The 15,356-nt window shown below is 54.2% G+C and overlaps 1 protein-coding gene across 2 annotated transcripts in view; it reads right to left on the minus strand.

Moving 5' to 3' along the window:
* Window positions 1-1,296: 1,296 nt before the first annotated feature.
* LOC121274299 (tuftelin-like) overlaps window positions 1,297-15,356 on the minus strand; it is a 20,810-nt gene continuing 6,750 nt past the window's right edge. Inside the window, exons 2-12 of one of the 2 annotated variants that reach the window (XM_041181534.1) lie at window positions 13,866-13,937; window positions 11,991-12,074; window positions 10,898-11,008; window positions 10,281-10,373; window positions 7,929-8,039; window positions 7,271-7,399; window positions 7,066-7,160; window positions 5,563-5,668; window positions 3,776-3,859; window positions 2,426-2,538; window positions 1,297-1,411 (exon numbers count right to left, since the gene is read on the minus strand). In XM_041181534.1, the coding sequence (XP_041037468.1) occupies window positions 1,348-1,411; window positions 2,426-2,538; window positions 3,776-3,859; window positions 5,563-5,668; window positions 7,066-7,160; window positions 7,271-7,399; window positions 7,929-8,039; window positions 10,281-10,373; window positions 10,898-11,008; window positions 11,991-12,074; window positions 13,866-13,937 (1,062 nt within the window). In that variant the 3' untranslated portion in view covers window positions 1,297-1,347. The remainder of the gene's footprint in view (window positions 1,412-2,425; window positions 2,539-3,775; window positions 3,860-5,562; window positions 5,669-7,065; window positions 7,161-7,270; window positions 7,400-7,928; window positions 8,040-10,280; window positions 10,374-10,897; window positions 11,009-11,990; window positions 12,075-13,865; window positions 13,938-15,356) is intronic. The other variant, XM_041181536.1, reaches the window with a different exon arrangement.

Genomic DNA, 15,356 nt, shown 5'->3' on the forward strand with positions numbered 1-15,356 from the left:
TAATTCTCTCCCATCTGGGTGTGAACAGTAAATTAAAGGAAGAGGAGAAACCACTTGCGTTGCGATCGCTTTAAATAACACTCAGGGTGGGGGGGGGTGGTGGTGGATGGAAGGGCAACTATGCAGCTAAACTCGCGTTTATTTTAAATGTGATGTTCAGGAAACATACTGCAACGTGAATAGCTGAACAGCTCAGGGAACACAGAAATAACTTAAATAAATACCGGCTGGGAACTGAAATTTTAACCATACGATTCGAGTGTATTTACAGAAATATATGTCTTGCCGTTCGCGTCCGGGGATCGCCAGGGTAGAGAATGTAGCCTCGCTTCCCCCCCCCCCCCCCGACTCCCAACCCCCAGGGCGGTGGGCAGAGGAGAGGTTGCCCCCTTTGTCCGCACAGTTTAAATTGGTGCCCCGCCCGCCAACGAACTCTCTCTCTCCCCGCGGCCGCCGGCAAGTCTTCTGCTTTCCTTTCAGATCTCCAGCACTTCCCCACCCCCACCCCCACCCCCACAACCCGCCCCTCTTATCTGGAGTCTTGCTGTGCCGAGAACCGGGGAGGGGAGCTTCCCACCCCCCCACAGGTGAGGCACAAACCCTGTATATCAAAATGCTAACTCGACTGTGGAGTGGCAGCCAGGAGCACTACCCTCTTACCCAGGGCGTCGGGGTCTGGCAGACAGGGCATTGCGGGTGAGAATACCAGGGGGGCAATTGCAGAGGCGGGGGGGGGGGAGGTGGAGTGGTGCAGAGAGGGCAGACTACGTCCTCTGACTTTGTTAAGTCCCCCATCTCGGAACAATACAAACCAATAGGAGGAATAGACTGGCTGGATTGCAGAGGAGGGCACTTGGAGATTGGGACCGAGCTACAGTCTTAGAGGGAGCTTTACTCTGTATCTAACCCCGTGCTGTACCTGTCCTGGGAGTGTTTGATGGGGACAGTGTAGAGGGAGTTTACTCTGTATCTAACCCCGTGCTGTACCAGCCCTGTGAGTGTTTGATGGGGACAGTGTAGAGAGAGCTTTACTCTGTATCTAACCCTGTGCTGTACCTGTCCTGGGAGTGTTTGATGGGGACAGTGTAGAGAGAGCTTTACTCTGTATCTAACCCCGTGCTGTACCTGTCCTGGGAGTGTTTGATGGGGACAGTGTAGAGGGAGCTTTACTCTGTATCTAACCAGCGCGGTGTGACAATTGTCTGTACTTGGGGCTGACTAAGTGTTCCCTCTCCCACTCCCCTCAGCCTGAATACTCGTTCCATGTTTACAGAGAATCATACTCCTGCAGGAGAATTTTTGCCAGTTTGTTTGGTGTTCATTCTGACGTGAGTAAAAACAGTAACGTCACGATGTCTCCAGCACTCGTACTAACGCTCTGGGCTTCTTGGATCCCAGTGGGAGTCTTGAACTGATAAGAGAAAGAAAGAAAGAGCCAAATCTCAGTTTCAGAAATAAAAAAATGATAAAATGAACTGTTTAATAAAAAAAAAGTTTATTTTCCTAAAAGCTTACAGATGTTCCAGGCATTATAAATAGAGGCACAAAGTCCAAAAGCAAGGAATTTACTCTAAACCTTCATAAAACACTAAATAAATACCCCAGCTGGAGGACTGGGGCCCATTCTGGGCTCCGCACTTTAGGAAGGAGGTCAAGGGCCTCGGAGAGGGTACGGGAGGGAGATTTACCCAGAATGGGACCAGGGATGAGGGACTTCAGTCCGTGTGGGAGAGACTGGGAGAAGCTGGGATTGTTCTCCTCAGAACGGAGAAGGTTAAGGGGGAGATTGAATCGAGGCGTTCGGAATCAGGAAGGGGGTTTGGACAGAGTAAATGAGGAGAAACTGTTTCCATTAGGCAGGAGGGTCGGTAACCAGAGGGGACACAGACTGGAGAATCGGGGAAAGAACCAGAGGGGGAGATGAGGAGAATTTGTTTTTATTTACACAGCGAGTGGTTGTGATCTGGAAGGCGCTGCCTGAAAGGGCGGTGGAAGCAGATTCAATAGAAACTTTCAAAAAGTGGGGGGGAAATCGGATAAATACTCGAAGGGGTAAAATTTGCAGGGAGATGGGGGAAAGAGCGGGGGGGGGGGAGCGGGGGGGAAAGAGTGGGGTTAATTGGATAAATCTTTCAAGAGGCACGATTGAATTTTTCATTCACTTCTTTAAGGCTTGAATAAGTTATAAAAATAAATTGGAGATGGTGAAAATGACGAGAGAGGCCGAGGGTCACGAAACTATCCAACGAGCGATCAAGAACAATCCAATTGGCCGAAGGATCGGATTGCTCTTGACTGCTCTTGACAGGTTGGTTGTGGGGGGGGGTACGTGACAAACCCTCCCAGGATTGGTCGGCAATCCGGCACATGCCAACCACGCCCCCCTCCCCCAATAACCCACCCGATTCTCCCCCTCACCGGTTACCTGTGAGAGATCTGGTGGTCCGTGAGTCCCTGCCCCCTGCTGGTGAGGGAACCTTGCTGGGTTCTGCCCTCACCGCGGGTCACATATTCCAGGTGGTCTTGCATCTCTCGGTTCTGTTTTGGGGGGGGAGGGGTGGGTGAAATGTAAAAAAAAAACAAAGAAAGTCAGTTCACCGACGGTTACGCAGATCGACACTGGCACTGTTCTAACCCAACTCCACCCTGGCTCCGAAACGAGGCCCCTCCTCCTCCGGCTGCTGGAAACACTCGGCAGGTTTCCAAACACCTGGGGGAGGAGCGAGAAATAGAGAGGGAGAGATAGAGAGAGAGAGTTAACGCTTCAGGTCCAATTAGAGGCGGCCATGCCACGCTCTTTCACAGAAGAGGGGGTCATTTACTGCCCATCCCCAAATGCCCCCCTTCGGGGAGGTGGTGGTGGTGGAGCCGCTGCAGGGCCCTGTGGTGCAGGTCCAGCCGCTGGGCTGATTTCACTGATGAAGTGTTAACTCTCGGCGGCCTCCACAGCTGCTGAGCCTTTCCAGCGCTGTTGCCCCCCCACCCCGGGTTTCCAGCCTTCTTGCAACCCCCCACCCCCCCAACCCCCCACCGGGGTTTCCAGCGTCTGCCGGTGTCTCGCTTTTCCATTCCCGGGCCAGGTTTTGGCCACGCCGGCGCCGGTCTCCATACACAGGGGCTCGCGTACCGATCTGTCCCCCACGATCTCTGATCAGCCTCCCCTCTCTCGCCCCCCTAGCTGGGAGGTTGAGATCCTCGGAGCTCAGGGGCCGGAACCTCTCCTGGCTGGCTCTTCCCCCTCCCCCCCCAGGTCCCAGGAGATAGGATCAGACCGTCCTCTCCCCGAAGGCCACCTCAACAGAAACGGGCCAACTCACCTCTTGGAAAGATCCATCCACCCAGTCTCACCACTCCGCCGCATGCAAATTTTCCCCTTCGAGTATTTATCCAACTCCCCCCCTTTTGAAACTTCCTATTGAATCTGCTTCCACCGCCCTTTCAGGCAGCGCCTTCCAGATCACAACAACTTGCTGTGTAAATAAAAACAAATTCTCCTCATCTCCCCCTCTGGATCTTTCCCCGATTCCCTTCAATCTGTGTCCCCTCTGGTTACCGACCCTCCTGCCCAGTGGAAACAGTTTCTCCTCATTTACTCTGTCCAAACCCCCTTCCTGATTCCGAACGCCTCGATTCAATCTCCCCCTTAACCTTCTCCGCTCTGAGGAGAACAATCCCAGCTTCTCCCGGTCTCTCCACATGAGCTGAAGCCCCTCATCCCATCCTGGTAAATCTCGGATTAAATGCAATTATTGCAGTTGCGATGAAAGCTCTCTACCTCAGACTCGAGGTGTTCCACTCGCTCCTGCAGCTGCTGTATCAACACATCCTTTTCCTCAATCTGACTCCTGGAGGTCTGAATCTGGCAAAGAGAGAGAGAGAGAGAGAGAGACAAACAGGCTCTGAATTGTCTGGGTAGAAAATCAATTCGGAGTTCGACACTCAAAAAGGGATCGATTCATCAGACAGAGAATGGTGGATGAGGATGGGGACCACAGACCAGGAGGAACTGAGGCCCCACCTCTCCCACCTCACTGCTTCCAGTAGCGGCTGTGGGATCTTGGACCTGAGGGGGCAGACGGGTGCCTCGGTTCAACGTCACATCTCGAAAGAGGGACAGCACCTCTGGCAGTGCAGCACTCCTTTGGAGTGGGGTTGAACCCACATCCCAGTTAGAAATTTGTGGGTTGGAAGCCAACTCCACAGAGAGTGGAGCACAAAAGTCCAGGTGACACTCCCAGGGTCCGCGCTGAGGGGGAGCGCCGCACTGTCGGAGGGTCAGTACTGAGGGTGTGCCGCACTGTCGGAGGGTCAGTACTGAGGGTGTGCCGCACTGTCGGAGGGTCAGTACTGAGGGTGTGCCGCACTGTCGGAGGGTCAGTACTGAGGGTGTGCCGCACTGTCGGAGGGTCAGTACTGAGGGTGTGCCGCACTGTCGGAGGGTCAGTACTGAGGGAGTGCCGCACTGTCGGAGGGTCAGTACTGAGGGAGTGCCGCGCTGTCGGTGGGTCGGCGCTGAGGGAGCGCCGCACTGTTGGAGGTGCCATCTTTGTGACATTAAATCGGGGCTCTGCCTATCCTCTCAAGTGGCAGCTATTGGAAGAAGGGCAGGGGTGGGGGTGGGGAGAATTCACCCTGGTGTCCTGGGCCCAACATCACTAGAAAAAAGGACACACAGTTGACCAGTGTCATTATCACACTGCTGTTTGTGGGGTTTGGTGTGCATCAGACCGGCTGCTGGGTTTCCTACATCCCAGAAGTGACCGCACTTCAAAAAAAGAAAAGCACTGCATTGGCTGCATCTGGGGCGTCCTGAGGCTGTGAAAGGCGCTAGAGAAATGTGGGACGTTCTGACTCAAGAGACAACTCCAGCAGTTGGTGAAAATTAATCTCCGCAGGGGAGTAGAGATCAACTCAGGAGAACGGGTCAGAGTGAAAAGGTCATGGGGCATTAAACCCCCAGTGTTTCGTTGTATACTTGTTCACTCATTGTTAAAAAGTAGCAGAGCAGGAGGTGGTGGAATAGGTGGAGTTTGTGATGAAACTTCCATTCATCCAGCACAATGTTCACAATTCCGGATCCACAGCAGAATTCGGAGCTGCACCTGGTTCCAAACCTGCGTCAGCTTCTTTTGGTTTTTTTGTGTCATGTTTAGTTTTGAAATTTGTCCAAGCGTCATTTCGCAGGAATTCAACGTCTGGGCGAGGCAGGGAGTGGAGACGTACCCTGGCTGTCTGAGCTCGTCCAGTAATCAGAGCCAGAGGGAGCGAGCGTGTGGGAGAGCCAGAGAGAGAGAGAGAGAGAGAGAGAGAGAGAGAGAGAGCGAGCGCCAGCGTCAGAGCCAGATAGAGCGAATCCTGAATCTTGGGGTGGGGGATAAGGGAATAAATTAGAGGGATTATGGGGAAAAGAGCACTGGCGGCGGGAGTGGGACTAATTCGACAGCCCTTTCAAAGAGCCAGCACAGGCTGTATGGCCTCCCCCTGTGCCATTCGGATTGTACACCAGCTGATTACGGATCCGAGGCGCATTTTAACATTTCTTTTGACCGGGCATGCGCTCACCTGCTCGATCATCTGCCGTACTTTTCTCTGCTGGCTCTTCAGCATATCATTGAGGTGGCAAATCTTCTCCCTCAGGGTCTCAACCTCTTTCTCCAGCTGTAATGACCTGGGAAAGTCAGGGGTTGGGGGGGGAAGAATGCAAAATGCAGATGGGACAGAGAGAGAGAGAGAGAGAGAGAGAGAAAGAGAGAGAGTTAAATCCAACAACCACCTGCATGGTTAGATAAAGGAATTTGGAGGGGTCTGCAATTTTTTTTTTTAAAAGGGATAACTCAGGGGAAATGTAACCACTGACACGCTGCTGAGGTCAGTCAGAGAGCGAGCGCAACCGGCTGAGGTCAGTCAGAGAGCGAGCGCAACCGGCTGAGGTCAGTCAGAGAGCGAGCGCAACCGGCTGAGGTCAGTCAGAGAGCGAGCGCAACCGGCTGAGGTCAGTCAGAGAGCGAGCGCAACCGGCTGAGGTCAGTCAGAGAGCGAGCGCAACCGGCTGAGGTCAGTCAGAGAGCGAGCGCAACCGGCTGAGGTCAGTCAGAGAGCGAGCGCAACCGGCTGAGGTCAGTCAGAGAGCGAGCGCAACCGGCTGAGGTCAGTCAGAGAGCGAGCGCAACCGGCTGAGGTCAGTCAGAGAGCGAGCGCAACCGGCTGAGGTCAGTCAGAGAGCGAGCGCAACCGGCTGAGGTCAGTCAGAGAGCGAGCGCAACCGGCTGAGGTCAGTCAGAGAGCGAGCGCAACCGGCTGGAAGTTTCAGGCTCCAGATCTATGACATTTGGGGTGTCCAACAGGTCAAGTCAAACAGATTTAAGGCAGAGGGTGAACTTTGCAAGAAGGAGGTGCATTGCTTGCTGTTGGTACTGAGCCACAACGCATGCCCAAGTTTGATTCCCCACTCTGTACGGCTTGTGTGGTAGCAGGGGGCCTCTGGATAGGGAGGTGAAAGGTCAGCAATTGACAATATCCTGCAGCTGAGTAGTTTAAATTGCAAAGTTGTATAAAGTCAGCTGGTGTTCCCTAGATTTCAGGAGACTGAGGGGCAAACTGATCCAAGTGCATAAAATGATTCAATAGGCTTGAGAGAAGGGGAGTTCAGAACAATGGGGTAAGAACCTTCACACAAGGGGCAGCGGAGGTCTGTAACTCCCACTAAAGGGTATGGGATCAACTGGAGTTTTTAAGACTGAGGATTGATAGATGTGTGTTAGGTATTAAGGGATAGGAAGCAAAAGAGCACAAATGGAATTAAGATACAGATCAGCAATGATCTAACTGATGGAACAGGCTAGAAGGGCTCAAAGGCCTCCTCCAGTGCCTCCTGCTGGAGAATACTTGCAAGGACAGGATCAAGATGGAGCTGTGATTTCAGCAGCAGTCGCTCATTGAGACGAATGGGTCAGGGCTCGGTGCCCAGTTGACCTGCGCCCTTGGATAAGCCTGGCAACTTTAGGAGAGGAAATGAGGTAGGAGACCGAGATAGGACACTCGAATCTCAGCTAGCGGCCGTCGTACCTGTGGTGATCAGCCATGCCGGCCTGGTTCTGCACTCTCATCTCCTCCAGCTGGCATTCATTCTCCCTCATCTTTGTCGCCAAGATTTGATGCTCCTGCCAAAGACAAAATGAAGCACAGAAAGAGGCCATTATAATTTGGATTCAACCAGCCTCAGCTTGCTCCCCCAAAAACCTCACCACCAGTGCAGATACTTCCTCCGTACCTTTTCCATTCCTGTCATCAGTCTCTGGAGTTCCTCGATTCTCTTGTCACGTTCAGCAACTCTCTCCTCTGACCTCTGAAGTGATTCCCTGGCCTCTCCTAGTTGCTTCTGGTGGTGTCCGGCCTGATCCTGTTGTGGAGGAAAATCAGGAGGAGGAGGAGAATTTAATTCTCAAATGTGGCTAATGTTTTCCAGGACGTGTGGCCATCACAGCCTACAACGTCACACTTATTACAGATGTCAGCCGATGCCGATACACAGCCTGAGACTTCCAGCCAGTTGCAATTGCTCCCCGACTGACCTCGGCTAGTTGCAATTGCTCCCCGACTGACCTCGGCTAGTTGCAATTGCTCCCCGACTGACCTCGGTGGTTTATCAGTCACTCCCCCCACCCCCACCCCTACCACCTAGCCTTCCCATATGTAGAGCAGTGGCTCCAAACGGCGCAGGCTGGGTTAGCGCCCAAACGTCACGCACTGCACTCCAGCACCAGTCAGCTGTGAACAACATCAAGAGGTCAGCAAGTGTTTCTTTCGCCTTTCCTCCCGAAAACTTCCTGCCCGGACCGAATTCGAATCCCAGATTCAGAGGCGAGAGCACCATGTGCCTCCACTGGCCGGTTTGCGGCGCTGAATCTTCTGCTGCCGCCCCTCCTTACCTCCAAAACCTTCCTCTTGGACTCGTGCCTGCGCTCGGCCTCCTGCAGTTTGCTGTAGAGGTGCCTTGTCGCCTCCCGCATCTTTTCCGTCTCATCATCCCCACGGTCTGTCTGCCAGCGGAGAGATCCGTTAGACCCGTTCCCGCTGTCGACTCCGCCACCCCACCCACTCCCTTTCCCCAACCACCCACCCCCTCCCCGGCCCATCCCTTCTCTCTCCCACCACCTGTGACCGAGAGGACGATCTGACGGTATCCTACTCGCTGTTCAATACCTTCCCAGGCCAGGAGGGGGCCGGGGGGGGGTTGCCCTTCCGCCCTCCCTACACCAGCTTCGTGACATCCTGTGCTGAGAGAGCTGGCCATCGTAGGGGTCACTGGGAAGCAGAGGAAGGGTGGGGGATGGGGGAAAGAGAATCCCAAAGGGCCACTGGAGAGGGGCCAGCATTCGTTGCCCGTCCCTAACTGCTCTCTTGAACGGAATAGCTTGCCCGGCCATTTCAAGACCGATACAACTGCTAGGGGCCATTTCAGGGGGGTAGTTAAGAGTCAACCACATGGGCTGTGGGTCTGGAGTCACATGTAGGCCAGACCGGGTAAGGACGGCAGATTTCCCTCCTTAAAGGGGCATTGGCGAACCAGACGGGGTTTTAAGACAAAAGTTGGCGAACCAGACGGGGTTTTAAGACAAACGTCGGCGAACCAGACGGGGTTTTAAGACAAAAGTCGGCGAACCAGTCGGGGTTTTAAGACAAAAGTCGGCGAACCAGTCGGGGTTTTAAGACAAAAGTCGGCGAACCAGTCGGGGTTTTAAGACAAAAGTCGGCGAACCAGACGGGGTTTTAAGACAAAAGTCGGCGAACCAGACGGGGTTTTAAGACAAAAGTTGGCGAACCAGACGGGGTTTTAAGACAAAAGTTGGCGATAGCTTCACGGTCACCATTACTGAGACTAGCTTTCAATTCCAGATTTAAACTCCTCCAGTTGCCGGGGTGGGACTTGAACCCGTGTCCCCGAAGCATTAGCTTGGGCCTCTGGAATACTGGGCCAGTGACAATACAGCTAGGCCACCGCCTACCCCTTGGGTCAGAGGGTCAAGGGGTTCACCAGGGAGCAAGGGAATCCCAGGGGCGCTTTCCACTAACCCAGGGGTCACCGAGGCTCAGCAGGAATTGTACCATTGGGCTGTCCACAGGCCGGGTGCAGCATAAACAGAGGGGGTTCTGTCTCAGCTTCCAGTCGCAGGCGGCTCAGTACCCCGCACTGGGGCCTGGGAGACACTTACTCTCTCTCTCTCTCTCTCCCCCACCTCCACCCCCGCCGATCTGTCCCCAGACTGACCGAGCAATAACTCAGGACCCGTCATTTCCAACCGGTCCTGCTCTTGTATTCAATACCTCGCCCGATAAAGGAAAGCGTTCCATCCGCTTTCTTTACCACCTTACCCACCTGTCCTGTCACCTTCCGGGACCTGTGGACATGCATTCCAAGGTCTCGCACTTCCTCAGCCCCTCTCAATTTCCTCCAGTTTATTGAGTAGTCCCTGGCTTTATTCGCTCTCCCCAAATGCATTGCCTCACACTTGAATTCCACCCACTCAACCAAACCATTGATACCATCCTGGGGTCGACAGCTATCCTCTTCACTGTCAACCACACGGCCAAGTTTCGTGTCATCTGCAAATTTCCCATTCGTGCCTCCCACAGTTATGACCATATCATTAACATATACAACAAACAGCAAGGGCCCCAACACAGAGCCCTGTGAAACACCACTGGAAACCGTTTTTCCATTCGCAAAAACATCCATTGACCCTTTGCTTCCTGTCCCTGAGCCAATTTTGGATCCAGCCTGCCACCTTCCCATGTGTCCCATGGGATCTCACTTTCCTGAGCATGTGGGACCTTGTCGAATGCCTTACTGAAATCCACGTAGACCACATCCACTGCACCGCCCTCATCAAACTTCCTTGTGACTGCCCCAAAACAATTCTATTGAGTTAGTAAGACACGACCTTCCCCCACCCCACCAAAACCAAACCCACGCTGACTGTCCCAGATCAATCTGTTCCTTTCCAAGTGACGGACTAAGCCTTTCTCTCAGGATTGATTCGGATACATCGCCCGTTACCGAAGTCAGGTGACTGGCCTATGATTGTATGACCTTTCCCTATAAAACAGAGGAATTGCTGGACCAGGAGTCAGTCCAAGTCAGTGAGCTTGGGTGAGTGCGTTTGGGTGGGGGGGTGGGGGGGGGGGGGGGGGGGGGAGGTAGACAGTCTGCAATGGGCTGCACTATTCCCTCAGGGGTTGCAAGGTAAAATGTTGGCATTGATAAGTAGTTTGCTTCTTACGTCAGGTAGGCCGTGGTAGTCCGCGACATCTCGTCTCACTCCATTCATCCGACAATACAACTGCTCACGGATATTTTCCATTGAATGTCTGACCTGAAACAACCACATATTCAGTTAGTTTGCTGTGCTCGTCCATTTGAAGGATGTTACTGCCTGGAAACCATCAGCATAAAGCCCCTTCTACATCTACACAGTCCCCATCAAACACTCCCAGGACAGGTACAGCACGGGGTTAGATACAGAGTAAAGCTTCCTCTACACTCTCCCCATCAAACACTCCCAGGACAAGTACAGCACGGGGTTAGATACAGAGTAAAGCTCCCTCTACACGGTCACCATCAAACACTCCCAGGACAGATACAGCACAGGGTTAGATACTGCACCATTTGTCCAATCTCCCACACTGTCTCTCTCTGAAGAAGATGATTAATCAGACGCCAATTTGAGTCCAGTACCACACGTCCACTACGAAATAGGCTTGACTGGCAGAATGGAGGGTCAGGACCAGATCATCACTCTCTCAGGGGTGGGCTTGATCCAAATCCTGACCCTTCTCTCTCTCTCTGAGCAGCGACAATGTCACCTGGACCGTTGAAAAGGAAGCCAAGCCAACTCACCTCCTTGAAGTGCTGGAGTTCAGTGCGGAGCTGCCTCAGGCTGGCCTCCTGGGAGGGCTGAGCCTCCGGCACCACCATGCCTTTGATGTCCGGCTCGTACAAACTGCGGGTCTGGGGGTAATAAGAGTTCTCATTAGGGCCACTTTGGACCAGGTCACTGCTTAACGCGCACACAGGCCTTCATCCAGGCATGCAGGGTCAAAGGGTAGCAACGCCTCCACGGGGCACCAGGCCTCATCCAGATCTCAAAGGGTCACTTGCGATTCCCCTGCACCACCCCCCCCACCTACCGAGGGGCAATGGTTCTCACGCTGACACACGTGATGGGGGGTGGGTGGGGGGGAGGCAAAGTGGGCAACGCAACTAGTGGGCGATGGGGTAGACAGGACACGCTCGCCAACGAGGCAGCCTGGTGAAGATGAAACTAAACCCCCCCCCCCCACCCACCACCGCCGTCAGCTCGAGGGTCCTGCTGCCGGGTGCGGTTTGGAGGTGGTCAGGCGTCGCCCCATTCATCACGCACCAACGGAAGGCGACGGGGTTGAGGGCGGCCGGACTCCACTGCGCCCCCTCGCACTCTGGTATGGGGGGTGGGGTGGGGGGGTAACATCCCCTTACCCAGAGACCAGGAGAAGATCGCGGCCAAGAAGCAGAAAGCCCAGATTAACTTGGCACCAAACTCGCCCAAGATGGTGAGAGACAGGGCAATGGAGGGAGAAGTGGCGGCAGGAGGAGGAGAGGTATTATTCAATGGTTTGACTCTTTTCTCCCTATAAACTAAAGACATTATTTCAAATTAGGATAATCTTAAACAAAACATATATACATCAAGTCATTAAGCAAATCAGGCACGGTGAACAGACTAACATAATCAAACGCAGATCCATCAAACCGTTGAACACTACAGCCACAGCTTTGAGATCTTGGGAGAAAAGATTGAACAGGAGGCAGGTGGTGGGGGGTGGGGGCTGCGGCGGAGACGAGTATTGCCAAGATGCAGGAAGGAGCAGGACAGGGAAAAATTAACAAGGACATCACTCGGACCACATATTGGATGGAGGCCCAACACATTCGAGGCGATATATATAATTACCTTCAGGGTTTCACCAGTGGCCACATCCCAAGCAAAGTCACCGCTACCCTTGGAGGACATGACAGCGTAGGCCCTGCCTACAGGCTACAAGGCAAGAAACGAGGGGAAAGAAGAAAAGATAAACTGAAAACGGTAAATCTTAAAACAAACAGAGAAAACTATTGTTCCAAATTTAAATTCGGAGCCTCTCTCTCCATCCAGAGGCAGAGAGATCCCCCTGTGCTTTTTTTGACATGGCTTATATTTATCTTCAGTACCACCTGCCCCCCGCGCACCCCCCCCCCCCCCCCCAAACAGTTGCCCCTTCCCCAACGCAGTTGCCGGGGAAAACGGTTGCCGGACATCGGGGCGAGTGGCCGGAGAGTGGGAAGGACAGTCCAACCTCTCAGACCAGGTCCAAGAAGGGGAGGAACCCTGGCTTATTCCCGCAACAAAGAGGGATCACGGGGTGAGGGGGGGGGACGGGTGAGGAAAGAGAATCTGGGAGAAGCAAGAGGGGTAAAAGGGTGGAAATGTGGACAGGAGGAGGGGTCCCGAAATCTCATCCTGTCAAAAGGCAGGTCAGAGGTGGAGTTGTGAAGGCAAGAACGGTCCCTCCAATAACGACCTTGACCAGCACCCGGGGGTCAGAGAACCGGACAGATATTAGTCTAGTGCGTGAATGACACCCGGGAGAGTTAACGAAACCTTGGCTGGGATTTAAAAAGGGCTTAATGTCCATTTACTGCAAAAACCTCACCCCCTCCCAGCCAGCCTGGTAATGCCCCTTTGCCCTCCATCCCCTCTCCCTCGTCTCCCAGAGATCGTTACCCCCTCCACCCCCTCGCCCCGAGATCGTTACCCCCTCCACCCCCTCTCCCCGAGATCGTTACCCCCTCCACCCCCTCTCCCTCATACCCCCGAGATCGTTACCCCCTCCACCCCCTCTCCCTCATACCCCCGAGATCATTACCCCCTCCACCCCCTCTTCCTCGTCACCCCGAGATCGTTACCCCTCCACTCCCTTTCCCTCGTATCCCCGAGATTGTTACCCCCTCCATCCCCTCTCTCTCGTACCCCCGAGATCGTTACCCCCTCCACCCCCCTCCCTCGTATCCCCGAGATCGTTACCCCCTCCACCCTCTCTCCCCGAGATCGTTACCCCCTCCACCCCCTCTCCCTCGTACCCCCGAGATCGATACCCCCTCCACCCCCTCTCCCCGAGATCATTACTCCCTCCACCCCCTCTCCCTCGTATCCCCGAGATCGTTACCCCCTCCACCCCCTCTCCCTCGTACCCCCGAGATCATTACCCCCCTCGTATCCCCGAGATCGATACCCCCTCCACCCCCTCTCCCTCGTATCCCCAAGATCATTACCCCCTCTCGTATCCCCGAGATCATTAGCCCCTCCACCCCGCCTCCCCGTATCCCCGAGATCGATACCCCCTCTCCCTCGTATCCCCGAGATCGTTACCCCCTCCATCCCGAGATCATTACCCCCTCCACTCTGTCTCCCTCGTATCCCCCAGAATCTTACCGGGGTGACGTGTCACAGGCGCTGGTGGCCACCGGTTGCCCCTCTCTCCTGGGCTCGAGACAGCGGCCGGCTGCGGGCTATTTGACTGCAAGGGCGTCACAGCCAGGGGTGAATGGTGGCCGTGGTGCTGAGCCACATTAGCATCCCACGCTGGACAGCGCGCTGACCCGTCCAGCTGCTCCCGCTTAGACCTTGGGCCCGGCGAGCGTGCCAGTGTGCGTACGAGGAAGGAGGGGTGGGACAAGGCAGGCCAATCCCTTTGCTGGGCCTCCTAATCTAACCGCCTCCCCCCCCCGAAACCGAGGAGGCCCCACATGCTCAGAGACTAGAGAGGAAACGAGGTAATGTTATAGATACCTTTCTTTTCACTGTGTCCCTCCACAATGCTTCATCGCTGCTCTGAAGAGTCAGTCTCAGCCGACGAACATCCTGTGAAGATATGATCAATTAGTTGGAGGGGGGGGAAAAGTGGGTGTGGGGGGGGGGGGTTGGGGAAAGAGGGGGGTCACCGAGCGCCTCACACGGCGATGGGACAGGACCTTAGAGAGCAGCGGCCCTCCTTCCCTCTCGAGTTCCCTATCTCGGTTCGGTGGCAGCAGCACTGTGGAGCAGGCGAGGAGGGAGGGGGTGAGAAAAACACAAAAGGGTGGGGGGGGGGGGGGGCGGGTGCCGGCCAACAAAAAGAAAACCAATCGAGGCTACGCCTGCCCGCTTCGAAACGACGACATAAAAGAGGAAGAAAAATAAATAATGCGTTACGCTAATGGAGGAGGAGCGAGGAAGTTCGCTCGGGGTGGGGGTGGGATCAATGTTCCTCAAAGATCACCACCCGCACCACCCCCCCACAGCCCCCCCCCCCCCCAAAAAAAAAATTATCTGGTTATTCATTTCTTTGGGGTTCATGGGATCTTGCTGTGCAGACAACGGGTTTCTGATGAGGTGCTTTATTAAACGCGAACGTTTTGTAGTGCCCGACACAACTTCACCCCGAACTCAGCACTTTTTAATCCAATCGCACACGCGAGCACCCACACAGGGAAGCGACAACTACAGAGCGGGGCCCGGATTCCAGCAAGATCTGGACAATATCCAGGCTTGGCCCATAAGTGGCGAGTAACATTCGTGCCACCGAGGTGCCGGGCAGTGACCATCTCCAACAAGAGAGAATCTAACCATCGTCCGTTGACGCTCAATGGCATTGCCATCACTGAATCCCCTACTATCAACATCCTGGGGGTTACCATTGACCAGAAACTGTACTGGACCAGCCATATAAATACTGTGGCTACAAGAGCCGGTCAGAGGCTGGGAATCCTGCGGAGAGTAACTCACCTCCTGACTCCCCAAAGCCTGTCCACCATCTACAAGGCACAAGTCAGGAGTGTGATGGAATACTCCCCACTTGCCTGGATGAGTGCAGCTCCCACAACACTCAAGAAGCTCGACACCATCCAGGACAAAGCAGCCCTGCTTGATCGGCACCCCATCCACAAACATTCACTCCCTCCACCACCGACGCACAGTAGCAGCAGTGTGTGTACCATCTACAAGATGCACTGCAGCAACTCACCAAGGCTCCTTAGACAGCACCTTCCAAACCCAAGACCACTACCATCTAGAAGGACAAGGGCAGCAGATACATGGGAACACCACCACCTGGAAGTTCTCCTCTGCTGTAGGGTGATCGAGGTGTGCTGTTAATGATAGAGTTCATCTGCAGACACTTTTTAGGTGGAAACATTAAGTTTATTTACAGTATACTCAGCAGCAGCTATACGTGTGCTTTCAGCTCCGACTCAAACTCTTATCTCTACCCTAAATACTGAAGTAGGCCACGCTACTCTCCTA

The sequence above is a fragment of the Carcharodon carcharias genome (genome assembly GCF_017639515.1).
Source record: "Carcharodon carcharias isolate sCarCar2 chromosome 36 unlocalized genomic scaffold, sCarCar2.pri SUPER_36_unloc_1, whole genome shotgun sequence".
Classification (NCBI taxonomy): Eukaryota; Metazoa; Chordata; class Chondrichthyes; order Lamniformes; family Lamnidae; genus Carcharodon; species Carcharodon carcharias.